Source organism: Vicugna pacos, chromosome 24 (assembly GCF_048564905.1).
Source record: "Vicugna pacos chromosome 24, VicPac4, whole genome shotgun sequence".
NCBI lineage: Eukaryota > Metazoa > Chordata > Mammalia > Artiodactyla > Camelidae > Vicugna > Vicugna pacos.
Window position 1 is genome coordinate 17,849,906 of NC_133010.1, and position 23,376 is coordinate 17,873,281.

At 39.0% G+C, this 23,376-nt stretch overlaps 1 protein-coding gene across 4 annotated transcripts in view; it reads left to right on the top strand.

Moving 5' to 3' along the window:
- Positions 1 to 23,376, top strand: part of ZNF521 (zinc finger protein 521) — a 346,926-nt gene that overhangs the window by 213,773 nt on the left and 109,777 nt on the right. For all 4 annotated transcript variants that reach the window (XM_072949085.1, XM_072949082.1, XM_072949084.1 and 1 more), the window contains one exon: positions 7,314 to 7,398. In XM_072949085.1, the coding sequence (XP_072805186.1) occupies positions 7,314 to 7,398 (85 nt within the window). The remainder of the gene's footprint in view (positions 1 to 7,313; positions 7,399 to 23,376) is intronic.

Below are 23,376 nucleotides of genomic sequence, written 5' to 3' on the forward strand. Positions count from 1 at the left end.
TTCCCCCTCCCTTCAGTGACTTTCACACAAATTCAGAATTACTTGGAAAATAACCAAACTAAATTAGTAAAATGTCTGAAGTATTAAGTATTTGTGGAAAGCTGTAGGTTCATTATTTTCACTCACATATAATATCCATTTGCTTGCCAACTAAATACTGCCAAGTAAAGGTGCCACTGATCTTAAATATATGTCTCATGTGTAATTAACACATTTGTTCTTGGAAATGTAATGGATATTGCTATAGTCCTTGAAAACAGCTTTCCCCCCCAAACAAGCTTGAACCTTTTTACATGCTCTTTCTTCTTCCTTCGCACCCCGCGACCTTTTCACCAACTTGTGACATTCTTTATGCCATTGATTTTTGAAGCTTTATTTAATAAACATTTGTTTAACCCTTGCTAATTGCCATACAATCTAAGCTAGTGGATTCTAGTTTAAAGAAATTTCAATATGGTTTTAAAGTCCACATAAAAGAGCGAGAAATAATCTTGACAAGCAACTTTGTTGTGCCGTACAGCTCACGGGGCATTCCATTCTGCCCCCATAATAACCTGTCAAGTAAGGAGTAATAAAGGTAGTTGCTATTTAATGCAGACATGCTACAGGGCAGGCATGGTACTAAGCACTTTTACATAGTTCTTACTTGCTTCTCACATCAACTCTAAATGTAAGTTTTATTATTTCTAATTTACAGGGAAGGAAACTAAGACTCAGGGTCATTAAATGATATGTCACACAGCTGAATGATGAAGCCACTGCCTAGTAACTAATTGCAGAAAAGAGATTCTAAAGTTGCTTTCCTACCAAGACTGCTGGGTATATGCGGAATGGATGTTTTATAGCATCACTGTGCACGTCTTAATTTCAGGGGGTCCTGACTGAGTCACTGCCAAAATTTGGGGTTGGTTAAATAGAGGAGCCTGGTGGCAGTGGGGTGTCCTTGACAGATGGCTCTTGTAACTTCATTCTTTGATGCTCCAATCATATAGCAATGATAGACAAAATATAAAGGAGAAAACCAAATGGATTTAGTCAAGTTCAAAACAATTCTCCATCTTTGAGATCCAGGAACTAAAATGAAAAAAACCAAGTGGTTATCAGAGTTGAAGCCAGAGGGTCTGCTGGACTCTATTCCAGAAATAAAAAGTGGTTACTAGGATTCTGATTATCTATGGGACAAAGCCAGACCCTCTACTTAAAGCAGGGCTTGGGTAGAAACTTCATTGCTCCTGATGGGAAACTAGAAACAAAGATTCTGTTGATCAATTCGTGGATCTAAGGCTATTTTTAGTTGGAGAGTTGGAAGGATAGGAAGACAGATACAGTTTGTCACTTAACACTGAATATGCCATATGCTGGCCCTGTGATTCAACTCGCAATGTCTCCTCCTTCCCGGTGGCACAGCAGATACACAGGAAGTGCCCTGTGAGACGAGCCTGGCTCGTAGCCTGGGATGGCCTAGAAGAAGCAATGGCAAGACTACTGGAAAGGGAGGAATGAGTATATAGAAAAAAACCTTTCACTACAAATGGGCTTCAAACCAAGATTCCATAATCTGTCAGTGATTCATTAGATTCATGCTAGTAAAGCAAACAAACAAAACCAAACCCAACTGCTATGGGATCAGGATTCCACTCCAGAAGAAATTAAGTATGTGAAATTCTCACAAAGGCTTTGAAATAAGTGTGTTTAGAAGCTCAGAAAGATAAATGAAAGAATGATTTTGACGAAAAGAGTGACAAATTATGGAGCAAATCCAAGAAGAAATTTATTTTAAGTGCACTTGTATTTAAAATTAGAAACATTAGTAATAACAAATAGTCATTGAAATAAAAGCTCTGGTAGGATAAACTCTAGGCTGGACGCCAGTGAAGAGAGAACCAATGGTTTGTTAGAGGGCAGGGAAAATCACCTAGATCAGAACATAGGGGACAAACTGAATTTTTAAATACTCATGAAAAAAAATGGTTAAAATACATGAAGGATTGTTTGGGAGGCTCCAACCTATGTCTGACAGGAGTTCCAGTAGAAGTGAGCGGAGAGTGGGTGAGAGACACATAAAAACGGAAGAGATGATCACTGAAAATTTTTAGAATTGGAGATAACACGTGCACTCAGGTTGAAATTGTTCTTTCAGTATTGAGCAGGACAAAGAAACTTAAATATACAGTTGAAAATGTGACATAGAACTTCAAGATACCGAGAGCAAAAGAAAAGCTTGGAGCAGACTGAGGGGCTCTGGGGAGCCAGTTCTGTCCTGTTTCTGTCCTGTGGATCTCGGTCCAGGCTCTGGGACCGGGAGCCCACGGTGGAGGCAGCTGGAAGCAGTTCCTCCAGCTAGTCTCAGACCACCGCTGGCATCGTTAAAGGCCGAAGCACTGAGCAGTCTCAGGAGAGCCTTCTTTCAATATGCACCTAAAATGGAATTGTGAATTTGCCTGCGAATGATCAGAATTTAAACTGTGTTAAAACCCAGTGGGTGGGAGGCAGGGTAGACTGTTGGCCTTGGTTATGGTATTCTCAACCCTCAAGACTTGAGATGAGTCATTTAATTAATCCGTGAATGAGGATAATAACCCCTCTTTTATCTCCTCTCACAGTTTTGTTGAAAGTGAGTTTCACGCATATGAATTCTTTATAGACTGTAAAGAATGATGCAACTATAAGAAACTGTTATTACATTATTACAGAAATGGATATAAGCAATGATTCCTGCCCTCTTAGGGTTTATACATTAGATTTGTTTAAAAAAACCAACCAAACAAACAAACAGAAAGCTCCCTCCAATAAATACAAAAATGTTTGCAAAGCTATGTATAACAACTAAGCACAAATTATTTTTGGTGTGCAACAAATGTGGGAGTGTAAAATGAACAGAGGGGATGGGGTTAACAGGTTACATTTAATATTAACAAAACTACATATTATGAATTACCCTAATTTATTCCCACTTTTTTTACAAAAATATTCAAGTGTGCACCTAGACTTAATAATTGTTAACATTTAGCCATATTTGCTTTACCTGTATATGACTGTATTTTTTTTTCTGGATCTTTTAGAAGTAAATTGCTAACATCATGCTGTTTCTCACCTACATATTCAGCATGCATCTCCTAACAGAAAGGCTGTTTGCCCATGTGACCACCGTACCATTATTACATCTGAACGTTTGCAGTAGTAATTCCCCAGTATGTATCGTCTAATGACCAGCTGAGATCCAGATTTCCCCAATTTCCTCAAAAACCTTTTTATAGCTGTTTTCTCCCCCAAATCAGAATCCACACGTTACATTTACATCACACTGCATTTATTAGTTGTCTTTTTCCTCTCTTTCGTTTGAGAACAATCTCTTCAGTTTTTTTCCCTTTACAACATTAACTTTTTGAAGATAGCAGGTCAAGAATATTCTTGATTTGTTTTGAAGACTATTCTGGATTTGTGTAACTTATTTTTTTCCCTCCAAGCAACACCTGTCCTTCTATTCCAACATTTCCTGAAAATGGAGTGTTCCATCTAAAGGCTTCATTAGATTCGGGTAGACATTTTGGATAAGAATACTTTATTATGATGTATTGTTGTACTTCATATTGCACCCCATTGAGAGACACCTACTGCCCATTGCTAGTAACCGTGAGCTAATAATCTGGTTACCGTGATTACCACCAGAGAAGTCACTGTAACGCTTTCTCTTTGCTGTTCTCAAAGGATGAAAATCGTGTATCTCAGAATAACCTTTCTCATAGTAGTTTTTAGCATCCATTAGTGATTACCCTGGACCATTTTATTTTCATTGCAAAATGATGAATTTCTAAATTTGTCCTCCCTTTCTGTCAGTCTTTGTTAAGGAAGAGCTTCCCCTCATCAAATAGGCATGAACTACATTTCCTCCTAAAATATCATGATGCTTCTGGATCTTTAATTACCAGTTTTTGAAACAAGAGATGAAGTAACAGTCACTTCAGTGGTGGCAACTGAGATCTTACTCCTTTTCTGTTTTTGAGGATTACTGTGGACTTATTTATTTTGTTTTATACTCAGGGTTTTGTTTTAAAAAAAAAATCAAAGCAATTACAACTACAAAGTATAATTTTTTTTTAATTTGTTGAGGCTAAATGTGAAGCCTAAGTCCTAATGGAATGTGGATGGGGGGAGGGGTGTTAATCAGAATAATGTGGGTTTTTTTAAAGTATAACATTATTAGAGATCCTAATCTCTTTTTTTAATTTATGAGATGCTCTTTTCTGAAAGTCTCTGAGTACCTTAACCAGAGTATAACTGAAAACAAGAATGTCAAAAAGGCACATTTAAATTGTTCTCAAAATCAATCAAAAATAATGAGGTGCTAGGAAAAAGTTGTATCGTTGATAATTACATCTATCAGTATCAGAAAACAAAAGAGAACAATCAGGAAATGACAACCCCACTCCCAAGTAGCACATTAAAAAAGGCTAATGAAAAAAAGTCTCTTTTAAAAATTGTACTAAATTAGCATCTCAAGTAAATTGACAACTTAAGCGTTGATAAAGGCCAATCTGGGGCCCAAACAATGGAAGTTCTGTTTCCACTTTTATCTACTTTTAAAAGAAATGATCTCACTTGACTTTTCTGTTGTTGTCTTCTGTATAAATGGAAGTCATTGTCCTAAGGGAGGTGACAGTCCTCCCGTGCTCCGCACAGGTCAGGGCGCCCCTGGAGTACTGCACTTTAATTGGGAGCTCTATTTATTAAAAGATTGACTTGGAAGAAACTAACGAGGATGGTGAAAGTTGCTCAAAACGAGGATGGTGAAAGTCTGCAAAGGGGTTAATGTAACTGTCATATTAGACAAGAAATTCAACCAGTTCTTTATAGCTGCAGAGCCTAAGGTTACGACCAGTGGGTGAAAGTATCAGAAAAGCAGAGTTGAGCCTAGAATGAGGAAGAATTCCTTCATAAACTCAGCTGTACAGAGCTGGGATGGATTTACCTCCAAGGGAATGAGCCCCGCCATCCTGCCCCCAGGCCAACGCTGTTCAGAGGTTACGTCTTTATGTCTCTACTTAAAGATGGTGTGCAAGAGAGGGACCGGCGGGCAGGGGTCTTCCAAATATTTTGCTAAGAGCCTATAGTTATAAGAAGAAATGTTATAAAAGCCATTTTAAATTACTTTTTAAAAAAACTCATTTGAGGGTAAAAATGAATTTTGTACCATGGATTTAAAAAGAAAGCCATAACATATCCCAATCTGTGTATCACTGCTTCGTGTTTGGGAAATGTGAGAAGTGTGGCAAGGTGAAGTTTAAGCCACAGCATTTTAGGACCATGGTATTTTGTTTTTGATCACATTAAATTCTTACTCCATTTAGCCCCAAATTTAGCAGCTTGCAGATAAGAATATGACTTTGGTAATAAGAATAGAAAGTAACATTTTAGATGCTGTCTTAAGAGTAGAATTAGTATTCAAATTTTCAGTAGTGACAAAAGCGTTTTCTTTCAATGATAAAAGAAAACTTAAATACATAGATCTTCAAATGTGTCAGTTCATTTTGAAGGCAATAGTAAGCGCTGGTGTTTTATTATTTCGGCTTGTCAAGTGATTTTATTCTTTATTATTAGACCAGGGGAAAAAAATGTCCTAGTATATTCTGCCAGCATATTCATCAGTCATCATTTTTGGAGACAGTTTTCGACATAGTGTATGTTTTACTGTGCTAACAAGAGAAAAGACTAGCCATTAAGTTTATGTTTCTTTGTTTTTCAGCAAGGTCACATATCAGGAATAATGCTAGAAGTATGCTAATAAACAATATATAATGTAGGTCATCTGGGAGTAAGAAATATTTTCTAACTAGTTCTAAAGGGAAATATTGTGAAAAAGGGGATTGACGTTATTTACGCAACACATGTTGCTCTATATGTCACCATCAAAAGCATCTTGTAAACAGCTCGGCACAGTAAATCTTCCTTGGTGATTGTCAGGGTGTTTCAAGTCTGTGTTAGATTTAGACCCAGCACACTCAATTCACAACGTGCCTAATGTACAGAGCCCGTCAGACGACGTGGAAAGCTTCTATCTGCACCTCTGTGTTTTACAACCTCTGCTGCAGAATCAAATACTACGTTAAGTGACAATAAGTAAATTTTACATTAACAGCGTTTATCATTTCAATCACTAATGAAGGGCCGCTAAATTTTTGTGCTTAACTTTGATGTTGAGTTCTTTAAAATTAGTTGTCATTTACAGACTGATGTTTTCTGTCGTTACCGTTAGTAAAACAACTTCATAGGAATGCTGATGAAACGATAATTCTGTGAGAATGCCTTAACGAATAGTCATTGGTATGATTTTAGAAATGTCGTTTTCTCACATTTGGGAGAGTTTCAGATGGATTATTTCATAATGGTTTATTTTGTTTTCCAAGGTGGTTTTTAATTGTAAAAACCAAGTTTCATCATAAAGGCATTTATATAACTGCTAGAAAATGGAACCAATACGTTATTTATTGAGTTTCTCTAATAGGTACTGAACCATGGTGGGGGACACGATAGCAAAGATGTGAAATCATAAAGGTTGCATTTATCAGAGAGCCTCGCATTTAGAATCAGGAGAGCTGCTTTCTCTTCCCAGCTGTAAGGCTCTGTGATGTTAGGCAAATTTTTCTACTTCCTTGGACCTCAGTTTCTTTATTTATGATACAAGAATTATAATATATCCTGCCGTATTCGCTTGACAGGACTTTTGTGTAAAATGATAAAATGGTGTTAGAATGTTCAATATGATACGATTTCTTTATAGGAGAAAATACGTATTTAAATGCTAGTACTACATCTAAATTTCATTCTTCAGCTAAAAATTATCATCTCGAAATTTCTTATTTGGATTCTGTGAATCTTAACTTACTGGCCATTTTGCTTAAGGATACTTAGACGCAACATCACAGTTCTGTTGGTCAGAATGAAAGTATACCTGATCTTCAAAGACCTCGGCTTCTGAAACTCAGCCAGGTGTTGCAGGTATTTTTTTTGATACCAACTTCTGTGTTTGAGTTTAGGCATCTTTAAACATATCATGCCATAATTATGCGCCTTTATTTTTTTCCAACTGTTTGCAACTAAGTTTAATGTTGAGATCAAGCCATAACATCATAGTAAGAAGCTCAAAGAACTTTGCCCAAGTGGCCCCCGCAGAAGCTTAGTTAACAACACATGTAAGACTAGGGTCTCAAGAAAATGCTGTGAGTAGGTAGAGTTGGGTGTTTTTTTTTTTTTTTGAAGAAAACAGTAAAAAGTGCATGTGTCTTAAGTAATTCTGTTATTACTTGTTTTCTCAGAAGAAGACCTATCAGTGCATCAAGTGTCAGATGGTTTTCTACAATGAATGGGATATTCAGGTGCATGTTGCAAATCACATGATTGGTGAGTGACGCTCTAAACCTTCTTACAGATAGATTTTTCTCCTCCTTGTGTACATCAATGCTTATATAATTAAACAGAGTTAAAGATGAATTAATTGTTCAGCCATCAATGATTTACCTAGGCATGATTGATTTTTTTATTACTATTATTAGGCCGGGTAAGGCGTTAGCACGGTTTATTTTCTGCAAGGGCCAGTTTAGACTTCTGCAGAGGATTATATATCTACCGCCAGTCAAAACACAGGTGATTAACAAATTAAACTTCTAATCATTTTTGCATTATTGAAAACTAACAGGAATGGTTAATGAACTGGATGTTAGCTTTCCATAGAGTTTTAGACAGGTTTTAATTTCAGAAGTTATTATGGTAATGGCACTGCTGTGTGTTGCTTAAGCATCTTTGTATCAAAATCTAAAGTGGTGAGTTTTTGTGATAGGGAAACATAAATAATTTAAATTGCCGTAAAATAGTTTCGTATATATGGTTTCAACAGCCTGGAAATAATCGTGATCATAAAGATCATGGAAAGAATTCAGTAATCATTTTTTACTCCCCACCAAATCTTTATAAAGCGGGTTGGGTAAAGATCTCTGAAGTCATTCTAGGCCAGTGTTTCAGGGATTTTGCATTTATTATGTGAGCTACAGCTAAAAGGATCATTTTTTCACTTATTCACGTTGTCCCATTATCCCAATTCCCCTGGGGTTACGTCCTATGTTTTTAATTTGATAAGCACTTAGTAATAACACTAAGAATTTTACCAGCCAATTAAACTTTATCAAGCAGATCTTTTTCTACTAGTAAAATGACAATTGCTGTTACTTTATACTATTTTTGTTACTTATTCATGTTTTTACACTATGAGGGTTTTATTTCATCCTCCTTTCACGGGTCTTTATAATGCTGTAAATAATTGTGATATAATAGTTTAAAAGTCTGATTGACCTTGTGGTCTCCTACTATCAAACTCTAAGACAAGAATGACGGTTCAACATTTTAAACTCTGAAGTTATTTTCAGGGGTAAACAAGTTCTGTCATACACTCGTCAGCAGCATCCTGAGAACATGCAGTGGAAGGGCTGCTCCACATGTTGTTACCCGTCATTAAAGCCAACCGGAACAGAACTTCTGATGCTCTTGTAGATACCAGTGTAGGTGAATTCAAAAGGGTGTCAAAAGATTGATTAATAGTTTTCAATAGGACTCACCTTACAGTTTTCAAATAATGGTCTTTTAGGAGGATTATGGTTTATAAAAGACTTAAGTGCTTAATTATGTGAAATGGAACATAGGCATAACAGCTAAAATATTGATCACTTTATCGCTATATTTTCCAGATTTAAGTACTAATATTATTAGCGATTTTCTTATACCTTAAATAGCATATTCTTAAATGCGCCTGAATAGCATTGACAAGCTTTCCTGTTGAGAAGATAATGGCAACATGTAAGAGAGAGTCAAATATTTTTCCTAGTTTCCCTTCTATGTTCGATTCCAAAAGAATACTCTATATAAATTTTTAAAATGGATTTTTTAGGAGGTGAGAGGGGGGTGTAGGTTCAAAAAAAGAAATCTTCTTGTCAAATAATAAATGTCAATATTTTCCATCTCTGTTTCTTGAGTAGAGTTTACTGGTGACAGTCGTTCACGATTCTGCATGGGCTTTTGTGAAAATATTTCTTGGAAGTTTGCAGCTTACGGAAAATTTAGTGTAACGCTGTGGGTCATGCTTCTGATTAGTTTTATTCTTTGTAAACATATTTTCGGCTCTGGACTTACTATTTATCTCAGGGCCCAGAAGAACAAATGGAATATATTTTCACCACAGTATTAATGTTCTTTTGCACACATAGAATCTGAATGGAAGGTCTGGCATGAGAGGAATTTTTGATTTTCCGATTTCAGTATCATTTGTCCAAGACATTCACTGGCTTGCCCTGGTCCTTTTTTTAAATTGCTTTATACCTTCTCCTTTGTATTTCTCTTGATATTCCTTGCATCATTAGGGCTTCCCCAAAGCCTTCCCCTTCTACCTTATGGTGGATTAATATGACATGCACCTCCTTTTGGGATCCGAGCGTTTAACAATTCACCTTCCATCAGAGAAGCACGTTCTGTTCCTTTTCACAGAGGGCCTAGTTATTTAATATTCATGCTATTTTTTAATAACAAAATATGCAATTCCCTTGCACTTGAGACCTAAACAAATAAATAGTATCCATTTAATTGTTATATCTGTTGACCGTGCGTCCAAGTCCTCCCACTTCATCCGTGCTGTTAGAGAGAGAGAATCTGTAATGGGAGGATGTCACAGAGGCTAAGATATCCCTTTTTAAAATCCCAGAGTGATGCTTAGTTTTTCAAATGAGGCAGGCAGCATTATTTTGTTGGCTAAAATACCTCCATCGAGGGTAGGTATTTTTAGGTTGTGTCTCTGTGTATGTTTTTTGTCTAATCAAAAAATAATCTCAACTAGACATTTAGCAGGGAAGAGGGATTAGAGGCTCTCTGAAAAGCCTCTTACTCTTTTTGTTAAGAGGGTATGTAGTGCTTTTACAGATTTTGTTTTCCATTTCAATCAGTCTGGAGGAAGAATTATGCCACCTGATGGAAAACAAGGTCTGCAGATGACCCAGTGAGGTGTAACTTTAAATTCCTTCTTTAACCGAGTCATTTGCATTTGTTTCTAGGTAGCACACACATTTTCATGCAATTTCAATGTCAGGCAACCTCCATGCTTCTTTCGGGACGTGCTGGTCTCAGGCTACCTGCCAGGGACGTTTGTGAAAGGAAAACCATCCGTGTTTCTACCAGGTACACACTGGAGTTGCTCTGCCTAAGTGCCGTTTTGCAGCTGGGTGTGGACACATGGTTTGAGTCGCAGGAATAATTACTCAAAGTGCATTCATTTGGGATTTGACTTATGTCTGTTAAAGGGAAAAAAGAAACCTCACTCTCGAGCACATTTTGACACAGTTTTAGTAAGAAATGAGCCCAGTGACTGTTTAGGGGTTTCTCTTCTTTACACACACACACACACACACACACAAAAGAACTACAAGACATTTCAACAGCTTTCCTGGGGGAAAGATTTCCCTCTTTTAAAGTCTGTACAGATGAGAAGCTTTTTCTTGTCTTCCTTTGTTCCTTGCACATCGTTTGCGTTGCCTTTTGACCTGCGGAGACAGAAAGAAGTCATGGTGTCTTATTCCTTTAATTCATTATTCACTCACCTCTTTCGTTCAGCACAGTAAATATTTATTGTTTTCTTCCTCTTTGAGACTTCTGTTACTGTTATTATTTGATATGGATTAGCACAAATAGTGATGAAACCAGAGAATGTAAATGTGTTTAACCCAGCAAAGGGATTGCCTCATATAAAATTATGAGGCTCACCAGCAGTAGAGTAAATTTGTAAGTGCTCTGAATAAAGGGCTGTTAGGCATGCGATAATATAAAGAGATGACATTGCCAAGAACTATTTATGAGAAGCTTAATTTTTTCACTCTGATAATTCTTGACCAATAATTACCAGCCTCTAATTATCTATTTTAGTTAGAAAGAAATTTCGATCACTACAGAGGTTGGCATTGCAACTAGCTCATAAATCCCCAAAGAGACCAATGTGTTCCAAACAGCCACAAACAACTGTCTCATGAAACACAGTGAGCAAATTGCGAGCGGCTGGTGGTAGACAACCAGCGGTATGCTCACCATCGAAGGCCAGTCAGCTTGACAAAGAAATGATCAAAGGGGAGAAATACCATTATCCTTGGAACTGATCACTTATAGTCATGGACTTTGGAGGACAAGTGGTCAGGGTAGAGCCATGGCCATTTCTGACTCTCCCTTTCAAGGTTCTCAGATGGAGAATATGAAAGAAATGAGTATCAATCATTAACCCAAGAATTGTTGTACAAAATGACTTGGAAATGATTACCTAATACGTTTTATTTTTTTCCTATTTTTAATCTGATCAGAAAGACCAGTGTTGTAATGGCAGAGTTGTATCTAAGGTGGCAGAGTATAGGAAAATCCACAGAGTCACTAACAAATGTGTCCCAGATGGATCAAGGGTGATGCTTAGAGCACTTGGGGGAAACAAATGTATTTCTCTTTTAGAAAAGCAAAGCTAGAATTTGGGACTATAAATGACAGCTAATATGAAAACACTGATGCAAAGATATTGACTATTTTTATTCAGATCTCTAATACTCAGTGTTTTATAGATAGTTATAATTTTTAAAAGATCATGAAAATATTCAAGCCTTCCTCAGTGCATGTGTAAAGATAGCTACCCTATGTGTTGTTACATGTGATACAAATCACTGATATGAGGACAAAAAGAATGCATAGATCAGTTTTGTACAGTGTGGTGAGATTTTAGTCTGTTCTTATGTTAAGTGACATTCATATGTTCTGCAATTTGTTTGATGCCCAAGGTCACAAATGGCATTCTTTTCCTTCCGTTTCTTTAGTGGACAGTGTGCTCCGTGACTCATCTTCATTACAGTTTTGTAACATACAGCATCACCTCTGAAACATTTCAGCTTGAGTGCTCTTGCTTTAGAATAGACTAAAACCAGTATTTTGACGTCGTAGCTGTTTGGGATTTTATATGTCTGAAGGGGAAATAGCCAAAGAGATGGATCTCTGCATAGGAAGATAAAGGGCCATGTTGCCCTTTAAACTCTCAGCCTTCATTGGCTGCTTTAAAGAAACGAATGGAAATGAATCTACAGTAATGCGTATATGTGTCCACTTGCACTGCCCCAAGAAACTCAAAGTCCTTAGGTTCTTTGGAGTTTATGTGAATTCTGAATGAGAGAACTATTGAATTTTTTTAAAGTCATCTTCAGTTGATTGCTTACAAAACTCAGGGAATTAAGAAACAAGCATTTGGTGTTAAATATGATGAAATACTGGCTTATTTCATCAAGAGCTGGATTAAAAAAGATGAAATCTGAGCAGTTTAATGGTAACAGAAAGCTACCCTCATGTGGGCAATGCTGGCTTATTTGAAAAGCCCATAAAGGGTTTCTACATGGACCATACAAAAGGGATACTTTCTCTTTAATAGCCATCTGTACAGGAGAGATGAGAAGTGGGCCAGGTCATCTCTCCTCAGCTGTCATGATATTAACGTAGGTAATGGAGCAAGCTCGGTGTTCTGCTGGGTGTTGTTTTTCATAGATGTTCATCGATTTACACAGATAATTCTATTTATTTCTTAGAGTTGGTCCAAGTGAACCAGGCAGAATAACAAACACCAAAGCATTTCAAATGACTTTATCTTTGTTTGCCACGTAACTTTTGTCTAAAAAATGGTGTCACACCTACTGTGCAGATGGCTGCATGATTTGTAAACCAGCCAAAACATTTAAACAAATGTGTGATCTGGGGATAGATTAAATAAAGGATAAAATGGAGTGTGGGCCACAAATTCTAATAATCAGATGATTTTAAGTTGTGTGCAGTGTGAAGGGATGGTCACAGTGATAGCCGGGAAAGCTTGCCAATGACAGCAAGGTGCCTTACAGCTCTCAGGATGGCGCCTGTGGCCTGGTAGGCCTCAGTTTGAGAACCACACATTTGCTGTACAGCTGGCAGCTCTGTATGGGGACATCTGATAAAACTTATGTAAAATGAAGTGTTATTGCTTCATATGAAATTGTTCAGAGAGGGAATTTGCAGACAGTAACTGAAAACAGAATTCATGGTACCAATGAAGCAGACTGTAAATATGAGGAGGGCTTAATTATCTGCGCAATTTAACAAAAATTCAAGATGTATTCAGAAAGGACATACGCGGGCATAAATAGAACATAGCTGCAGCGTTTACCAAGTGCAAAGAGGGGACACAGGAACTCGTCAAGCCTCCTCCACGACCAGCCTTCCTGAAAACAAAGACAATTTAGTATAAGAGCAGAAAGACCTTTTTAAAAAATAAAAAAACAAAAAAAACACCCATCTTTTTTGGAATAAGACACAGTTTTCAAGAGCTCATCTTGATTTTTGGGGGTTCTTATTTCTGAAGCTACTTTTAAAGAAAATCTTGGAGCCTCTCTTTTAATTTCAGTGTTAAGCTATTAAAAGAAAAATCAGGAGGTTTACCCCTGTTTTGTGTTTTGGCCTGTGTCTCGCAGCTTTGATTTACAAGAGTGAAAAATACTGGCCGTGGAGTTTACAAGCCCCCATAGAAAGCTCTTTGACATTTCTTGTGATGTTAATTTTCTGTGAGGCTGAGGGTTTTGACCCAGCCCACCAGAGACAGATGGAGGATGCAGTTTCTTGTTACGTTTTAGAACACACCGTCCTAAAAGAGACCTCAGAAGAATGTGGTACAGGACGCCAGCCTTCCTTCCTAGGCTCCGTACAGAGACGCTGGGCGCAGTCTGTGCCAGATGGAAAGTTCCACGTGGCTGTCTGAGACCCGCTGGTGGGGCTTCTGGCTCTGGCTTTGTCCTCTCCTTTGACTTGCTGTAGAATCTGCCCCAAGCGTATCCTCTTCCCACTCACCGTTTGATATGTTGATTATCAAAGGTGGGTATCTGTTTCTGCGTGACGTTTGCAAAACATTTCAGAATGGAGGGCAGGGAGAGTCTTCTGCCATCAGTAATAAGATCGACCCCTGCACACACACGCACACCCCCCCCACACCCACACCCACATACACTCATGCACACAGCCACACACGCTCAAACACACGGGCCAGATACACATATGCGTCGTGACCTAGTTCCACAGGATCGGTTCAGACACAGAGAAAGAAAAGGCCTCTGATGACCTATTTCCATAGGTTATTTCCTGGTTGCGGGGCCATTCAGAGCCGTAAACAAAGGAAAGGGAGCCAAGATGGAGAGTGGGTGTCGAACTTCAGCTGCTCAGATTGTTGCATTTGGTGAGCCGATGGGGCTTCCTAGGTCACCTTTAGAATTATGCCTATGACAGCAGTAGCTACCTGCCAAGATTGCAAGGTATCTCACAGCTCTCAGGATGGCGCCTGTGGCCCGGTAGGCCTCAGTTGGAGGGGTACACATTTGCTGTACAGCTGGCAGCTCTGTATGGGGCAGCCGTGTGGGCTGTTAGGGAGCTGGAAAGGAGACAAGCATGAAATTTCTTCTAACCCCAACTCTGTTTTTCTGTACTGTTGGCTGCTTCTCAGTTCCTTGACAAAAAAACCAATCAGGCACCCTTTAATCCGCCTGTGATTACCACTGGTATAAAAAGAGAAGCATAATGAGGAAAAATGCCTCGTTTTGTTGCCTTCAAAAGCCAACAAATTGGAGTTAACTTGACAGGAAGTGGCTTAATAATTAGATTATTTATTTATTCCTGACACATATCCCCCTGTTACTAGTCTCAGGAGACCCTGTAGATGGTACGATTTTCAAGCTGCCATTACTTCGCTGTCTTCTGTCTTCGCTGAACAAAGAAGCTACTGTCTATCAGTCAATTAAATGCACTCTTTAAGCAGAGGCTGCGAAGTCCTCAATGGAGGGAGCCCTGGGACACTGTGGCTGATGATTCCTTTCTCTGTACTGTACATCACACTCAACTGCAGTCCCCGCAGAGATGGAATAAAGTCATGCATTAAAATATCACTTGTTGATTTGTTTGCTAATGAAGAGCCATTGAAATGTTTGTGTGTTTCTATGGCAAAATTGTTGATAAAAGGGCCTACTTGCCTGCCTATCTCGGTTCATCTGCCGTGAGTGCTTATTTAAGAATTATTAAAATTAAATTCAACAAACCACAGAATTAAAAAAAAAAACTGAGATAACAGGAGTTCTCTTACTGTTTTCATCCCAAGAAGTGAATAAAGGCAGGAAAAATTGAGAGACAGCACCGTTTCCCTCCCTTGCACACGTTGCATTCATCCAAACGCCTTGTTTTCCCTGACATAAACGTGTGAGTCTTTTTCAGAGAGTCTGGGAGCCACCTGCTTTTAAGTAAGAAAAGATACTAGAATCTCTTTGAGAAATAGCGTACTTAGAAATTTTTGAAAAGATGAATGGTATTTTTGTTAGCCGTTTCCCTAAGTCGGTGAAACAGGCACAGACGGTTTTCTAGAGAGCTTAGTGGGGGCTTTTATAACCAAACTGAGAGAACACGTGTGACACGTCCGGTAAGCCACGTGGATTGTGCAGAAATCTGACTTTCCTTCCCTGCATGCTCCTCCTCCAGTTTTTTTCTTTCTTTCTTCTGTTTCCTTTTCTCAGCATTAGCTTATTTCCATCTAAGTGGTGGTGACTTTCAACCACCACTTAGTCAAGGTTTTTATCCCCTCATATAGTCATCCGCTTCTTACTACTTCCTGTTTACTCTGCGCAGCGCGTGCCTTTGCTGGACCTCCCTGGCTCCCGCTAATTGGTGTTCTGTTCTAAGAGGACATCTGGTGGGTGGGAGGGCTAGAGCTCTGTGTCTAGGCTGAGAGACTCAGATAATGTTGTGACAGCTCTCTGGTGAAATATTTCGCTACGGCTCTGCCATTGAAAGGAGTCAATTTGGAATTTAAACCAAGGCCTCACTGAACACTGAAACCCTTCTTCCCGTCAGGCTTTGTAAATGTAATCAAGGCTCTACCTGTAGTTTTCACAATTACCTGACACAACAGGCTGTAAGGAATTAATTCAAGCATCATCAGACGGCCATATTCCTTGTCCCTACCCTGTTATTCCAAGTCATTTTGTTAGAAAAAGCTGAGGTACTCGGAGGTGTTCTGTAATAGAAAATGAATTTGAAACCCTTTCATTAATTGGTGATTAATATATTTCAGGATTAGTTTAAGCAGGGCCCTACCTCCTGCCCAGTCAAGTATGTTCTGGTTAATATCCAATTATCTGCACCTTCGTAGTTATTATGTCTTAATATTTCGGATATGATAACCAGAAACTTGAGAGTCATGCTAATGAGGAGCATAGAACAAGAATTAACCAATGACACACTCAATGATCCTTGGTGAGGAAAGAATCTCTCTTTTCCCCTGAACACATTGCTTCAGCGTCTTCTGGGCACTGACTGAAAAGTAAGACTTTCAACCATAGGAGGCAAGAAATCGGAAGAACAAATCGTGCCCCCTTTGCACTAACAGTCACTTGAATGTGCAGTGTTAAAGTTCACCTAGACACATGGTTTAAGTTCATTTTATGGAGAGTCAGAATAGGGAACAAGGGAGCCGATTCCTCTTTCCCAAACAGGAAACATCATGTCCTTTACCTTTTCCTTTTAACAAAGCCACAAGTTGTTACCTCTTCCGAGGATGTTTTAATTTCGATTAATTCGAAATGCCTTTAATAGTTCACTAAGGAAACACCTTTCCCTGCTCACTTTGATCCCTCCCCCAACCCCTGTCCCATGTACCACCCTGCTGTACGCATGATCCACCTCTATTAAATTTTTTTACAGGTCACTTCTCTGTTGTACAGTCTGACGTGGCTACCCCAGCAGTGCCCGCGAGGGTGGCGTGTGCCGCTTCAAGCCCCGTAGCTTTCAGCTGTGCGCGCCGTCCGTCCCCCCCTTTACATGCTGTATTGTAATGAAGCAACATCAGTAAATTGCAGTGAAGGGTGATTGTTGCACAGGGATGACTACTACACCTTGGGGTCCATTTGCACCAGATTATTCTTTTTATTGTTATTATTACTTCCCATCTTCTTTACTCTCTTGCTGCCGAACTTGCTCTTGGCCACCGGTGCGACACAGAGGGGATCTTAAGGAACATTGCAGGCAGCCTGTTTTCTCTTAGGCACATACCAATCACCATTCAGTTCCAAACCCGGATACCCTGGGTGGCCTGGGGGCCTTTATGGACGCCCCTGTCCTCTGTGGACTTTGTAATATTCCTCATCCTTATCTTCTTAGAAGAACAAATTTACTGTGAGTAAAAGTGACCCTCTTCTTTTCGCATGTTTCGTGTAGATGTTGTAAATTTTTCGTCAGGATGATCGATTCATTTGCCCCTTTCCCCAAAGAGATGTAATAATTTACCAAAGGAACTTAAACAGGATCGCTGTTTAAGGAGAAGATTTGTATTTTCCATATCTTCTTGGGCTTCCTTAAAACACAGAATAAAGTCATTAAGAATATTGTAAATGTTAGTAATACCTCTTTACAAAATAACCTATTTCCTGCTTCCAATCAACTGCTGTCACGCAGTAACTAATAAAAATAGAACAAGGATCCTGTGTTTTTATGAAACAGAGTTATGAATAATATTTGAGCCTGGGGATAATTATATGTGAATTTTAGGTGACTATTCATCCCTTTTTTTTGGTCATATTTTAATACCTGTGTCCGTTTGGTTTTCCAGATCGTTAGGGCAGCTGTTGCTCTGTCTTTCTTTTTCTAAGGCTGGGCTGATGTGCAGCTTTCAAACTAAGATCTAGAATTAGAGCTGACACACCTTCAATTGAACTATCAAGTCTTTTAGAACTGCTTGGCCAGTGACGCCAGCCCCGTGCTATTCATGTGTACACACTTCCGATTGTGGGCCAGAGAGCATTGATTTTTAGCTGTCATTTCTAGTGCACATACTGTAGAATTGAAATTTAAACCTTAATCCACTCAGTAATGCAATTAATTTTTAATGTGCAGTAATACTGATTGAAATAGCCTGAATTTAGTAAGTCACCACAAGACATTTTCAAAAGCAAGAGTCTCCACTGAGAAGAGAGGGGAGGACGGGTAATCATTGTTACAGCGTTTACAGGATAAACGCTAGGCTGTAGGCCTTCAGTGCAAAGGGAGTGTTCTCTAAAACAGGCTGTAGTGTATCTCTTTGTGAATAGAAATATTTTTTCAGAGAGGATTCCTACTTTCTACCCGCTGGAACAGGCTATAGAATTTCTGATTAACTTTTTTTTTAGCATAGTTTTAGTTAAACACATCTTCACAGCCTATAGGCAAAGATTGTATCAACCCATTTTTTTTAAAAAATGCAATTATGAGTAATTGCAAATGAAATTACCTGCCAACAATGTCATGGTCAAAAGCAGCATCTCAATGGATAATGTCATTATGTGATGTGTGTTTGAGATACTGTTTCCAGGTTTGATGAGCACACGTACTTTATCAGCTGTGTGTAAACCTGCTACCTTGTTTTGGTGTATGTATGTTCCTGTGAACCACAAATACTCCCCATTTTATTTCAAACTGTGTTCCTTTAGCTTTTGCCTGATCTTTCAAAATGGCCTTTTAAATGTTTTGTGAGGATTTTTTTCTTTTCTTTCCTAGGTCAGAATAAAGCAGATTTTGAACAGTAAAACCAAATTGGTTTCCAGTCATTTCTACACTAAAAAGGTTCTCTAACCACATTTATCTGCTAGTAAATGAGGACTTTTTAAAATGCATCAGTTCTACTGATGAATGGGCTTGCAGAGTGTTCAAACGAGCAGAAGCATTAAGTTTTAGAAAAAAAGGCAAGCACTGTATATCATGCTTTCATGGCTCCCACATTATAGTATTTAATAAGCCGATAGTGCTGTTAAATATTTAGTAAAGGTTCCCTCATAACCCTGCCATCTATTCAAATGGGATTTGAAGACATTTTTGCAGCACATAAGTAAAAATGATGTTACGGAACCTGAAGCAGTTGTAGCGTGGCATATTATCTAAATGAAGTGTCGGTAACATGGTTCAAATGAGTTCAGCAGATTCACACCTATGAAATACCTAAATCAATTTAGTCTTCGGACTGAGGGTTTGAACTGGCTTTCATTTTGTCACTGTTAAGTCAAAGTGCTGTTGGGATTATTTACATAGAGTCTTAAAATGACATTATAGCCTGTTTGTAAAAAAGGAGACTCCTGCGTTGTAATGATTTTAAGCCATCCCAGTATCGGTTGAGCTTTGTAAGAGACTTTTTTTTCTTTTTCACTGAATAGAGGCAAAGGAAGAAAAAAGAGACGAGGGAAAATCAATTTATAGTTTATTCAGAGCATATTCTCAAGTCGAATTGGGGTATAGTCAGTGAAATCTTCGCCACAATCAGTGTGGGTATGCCAAGGCAAACACTGACTATCAGACAGATCGCATACACACTGAAGTAATGCAAAATGGATCATCTTTACCCCTTTTTTTTTTCTTACAGTATTTGAGAGTTATTATCCAAATGACAACAATTGTCCTTTTAACATGGAATGAAATTTGGTTTGTAGGATCCTTGGTGAAAATATTGCCAGTATATCTGATGCTGACATCACGGCTGTCATCATGTTGGGGGCTTGGAATTCACATGTTTGCTTTCAGCGTTTAATAGTATTATTCATTTTGAAAATGATAAAGGCTGGTAGTTTTGTATGTAAAGCATTTGGTTCTTCTAGGAGCTTGTTTCCTTGATTCTAATTTTCATCCTGTTTTATATGCAGCCAGTGACCACAGTATTCATTCAAACTGCACCGAGACACAGCTCATCTGTAAAGCATGGCTTACAGATCTTATTTACTATTTGTATTCACATAAGAAGATACATAGGATTCATATGATTGGGGGGGGTGCATTTCTTTTTCGAGCTATGTGTATCGCATGTATGGTTCAGATCAAGAATTTCATAATGAAGAAAGGATAAAGGAGATAGCTTTTTAGGTATATATATATAGGAAGCAGAAGGGCAGGAGAGTGACACGGGGTTCATATACAGGTGTGTTTAATATGCATTGCTTGATGTATGTTGACCCCAGGTTACAAGAGTAGAAAATCCCATTTTCCAGCTTGTTTCAAATGTAGTAAAAATGCTGCTTCAGTTGCTTTATGCCACTCACATTGGGAAAGGTGCTTATACTGTGATAATTATCATCAAGGAATATTAATGCGTTCAGCATTTGTAACCCAAAAACTCATTATAGCTTAAGCTGTGCATCATCTGTGAAGAGAGAACTTTGCCAGAATTCGCTCTTCACAGGGGTTGCCTCCTGCTTGCTGCAGAGTGGTCAGACTACTGCAAGAGGTCACTTCGGCTATTTTTGAAAGCTGAAGTTTTGCAGTTCTTGAATCACCACCTTCTGTCTAAAAAGCTTCATCGTTCTTGCTGCAAAATGTCCTCCTTTTAATTGAACGTGTGGGGAAGTGCAAATAATAATAATAATAATAATAAAATAAGAGCTAACTGTGTCTTGTTATGCAGAATCTAGGAGGGTCGGCACATAGATCCCATACCAAGATAATTGAAGTATTGGTGTCTTGTCTTCTGTCATTGAGCAAAGGGATTCATTTACACCAGTTTCCTTAATGCAGGTGCCCTTGGGTTTCAGATAGAAATGCCCCCACTGGGGCTCCACTTCACAGCCCTCTGGCTGGAAATTGTGTAAATAAGACTGCAGGGTCAGCCTCCCTTTTTCGGCAGCAGTGTCCTTAATTAGTCTTTGACAGTCTTTCACAGGAGCCTGCCCTGTTCCTGGGATCGTTCCTCACACATCTAAGGCATCTGACGCATAGATAGAGGTTTTTGTATGTTTGTTTAAAGTCATTCCCGGTGGGGGGGACGCTGACATGATGGGAAGGAAGAATCTCTGGGTGTGTCCAGAATCCTGTAACTTCATCTGATCAAAAGATCTGATTAGGCAGCTCCTTTGTAAATTATAAGTGGTTAGTTTCAGAAGAACATTGTGCCCTCACCTGAGGTGGGCAGCTTGTTGAAAAGGAGCTGTGTGCCTGTGATACTTTCACGTGATTAAGCCCCGCTGCACTTCTCCCACTGATCCATGGCTTGTCATTTCCCATAAGCACCCTGCTCCGTGCTGCATGTCATGGTTTGCGTTAGGCCAGGCAGAGAGCTCTAATACTCAGTTCTATCAGGCTGTCTGGCTTTTGCAGGACTGCTGTGTGTCTGAGGTCACACTGTGAACCTGGCCTTGCTCCTGGGACGACTAGAAAAATATGTTTCATAACTTCCCGTAGACCTATGTGGAGAGTAAGCAGCAAAGCCATGAAGCCCATAGGCTCAGTTTCGATGAGCTGTGAGGCTGGAATTCATCAAGCAGGGAAGCTTACTGCTGTTTAGGAAGCTTCCTCACCATAAGCGAGGGGTCACGGCTGTGGGTGCCCGGCCAGTCAGAGCTGAGGACACTGAGGGACAAGCTAATCATTCAAATAGCCCAGCAGGCACAGACACACAGGCTGATAATCTGGAGTCAACGTGCTGAAGTAAAACCTTACTTCCCTGTTAAAATCCCTTCCGAGCAAGGATATTGATAGAAGAGGGCCCAAATTCAGGGACGATGTTGTTTACTTGTTCCACTGGAAGCAATTTGTTTTTGCTGTGTTTTGGTTTGGTTTTTTGGTTTGATGTCTGAATGGGACAGAATCTTCACCTTATACACTTGTTTGCTGGGGCACTAATGCCACAAAATGGATGAATGTCCTGAAACTGAGACCTGTTCTCAGCAGAGTTGGGCAGGGATGCTGACAGCCTCGTTGAGGGATACAGCGGTGGCAGGTCTTCTGTGAGGATGTAAACTTAATAATCTTTATGAATTTTGAGCAACTCATAACTCCACTTCCTCACCCAAAGAAGCATTATGAAAAGATTGCTTCTAAATCCTTCAGACAGTCTCCACACTCATGATAGATGCTGTCCCCTTTACCTCGAGGCGTTGGAAATGAATGTGGGGATTTTTTTTGGCAAGAGATAAAAATGTATACTTTAGAAGGAGCAAATTGCATTTTCATGTTTAAGTTCACAATTTGCACTTGATGTGGTAAGATCCAAATGTGAAGAATTGCTTCTGACATTATTTCCATGTCTCCTTGCATCCTAGGGTCCTACGCTGAAGTGCACCATTGCGTGGGATAGATGTGATGTTGGAAACCTAGCAGTAGGAAAAGATTGCATTCCATGTCCAGGCTGTTTCGGTTAACTGTAACTTCCTCAGTTACTGAAACAGCTTAAATTATCTTAGTGATAACACATTCAGTAAAATTGTGTGCAAGTCTGTGTGTCTTTGAAGAAAATAATTATAATCTTCCTAGTTGTATGGGATTGTTTAGAGGCCAAAAGAAAAAAGCTTTTATTTCTTAATGAAAAGGTAATTTTAACATTTTTTAAAGGTCTGTTTTACCTAACCTATATGTTGAACTATCACGTTATGTTATTAACTAAAATTTAAAGTACATTCATGTCAAAGGTCTTAAATTAGATGGCTGATTTCTGAATTTTAATTCAAATTTTGTCAGTAAGTATAGTTTCCTTATTTTTAATGGCCTTTCTTTAAAAGAAATTTTTGTAGTTTTTTTGTGTATTTAAGAGTGTGTGTGTGTGTACATGTCTGTGTGTAGACTCACTGCCAACCTTTTTCACCAAAGACCTGCTGAGGCACCACTCCCTGTCTTGTGTTCAACGTGTTTCCAGCAGCTTAGAGAGAGAGTTTAAAAGTGAAATGAAAGCCATGGAGCTTATATTGGAGTCTGATGTTTGAAAGAGAGATACTGGAAAAGGATGTTTCTTGGCTTGGCTCCCCTTTTAGATGTAATTGCTGCTTCATTAGGACTTGGAAGAGTTTCCTGTGGTTAAATTTAATCAAATGGCTCAGAATAACAAACTTGTACACTCAAAATTCCAGGACAGTTCTGTACGTGAAACATGATTTTCCTAAATTTAAAACACACACACACACACACATCACTGCACCAACAACTGGCTTGTGAAGCACTATGTGGTACCACCTCAGACCAAATTCCTCCTCGTTGCTGGCAGTGGATTGATAAATGATCACGTGCTGAAGTGTAAGTTGTAAGAAATACATCTCACAGGGTCTGTGGTTGGTTGGTTTTTGGTAAAAACCAAAACAGACGTGTCTTGAGTGCACTAAATAAGTGCACTTGAATAGACCTCAGCCATTTATTCCTGGAGCTGTGACGTGAGGTTGTGTCACTCTTCCCAGCAGACAGATGAGGAAATCCGGGCTTGAGGATCTGACCCTAACCTACAGGGCCAGCTAGCGTGCATCGTCTAGGAGACAAACCCACATTTTACTGAAGCCT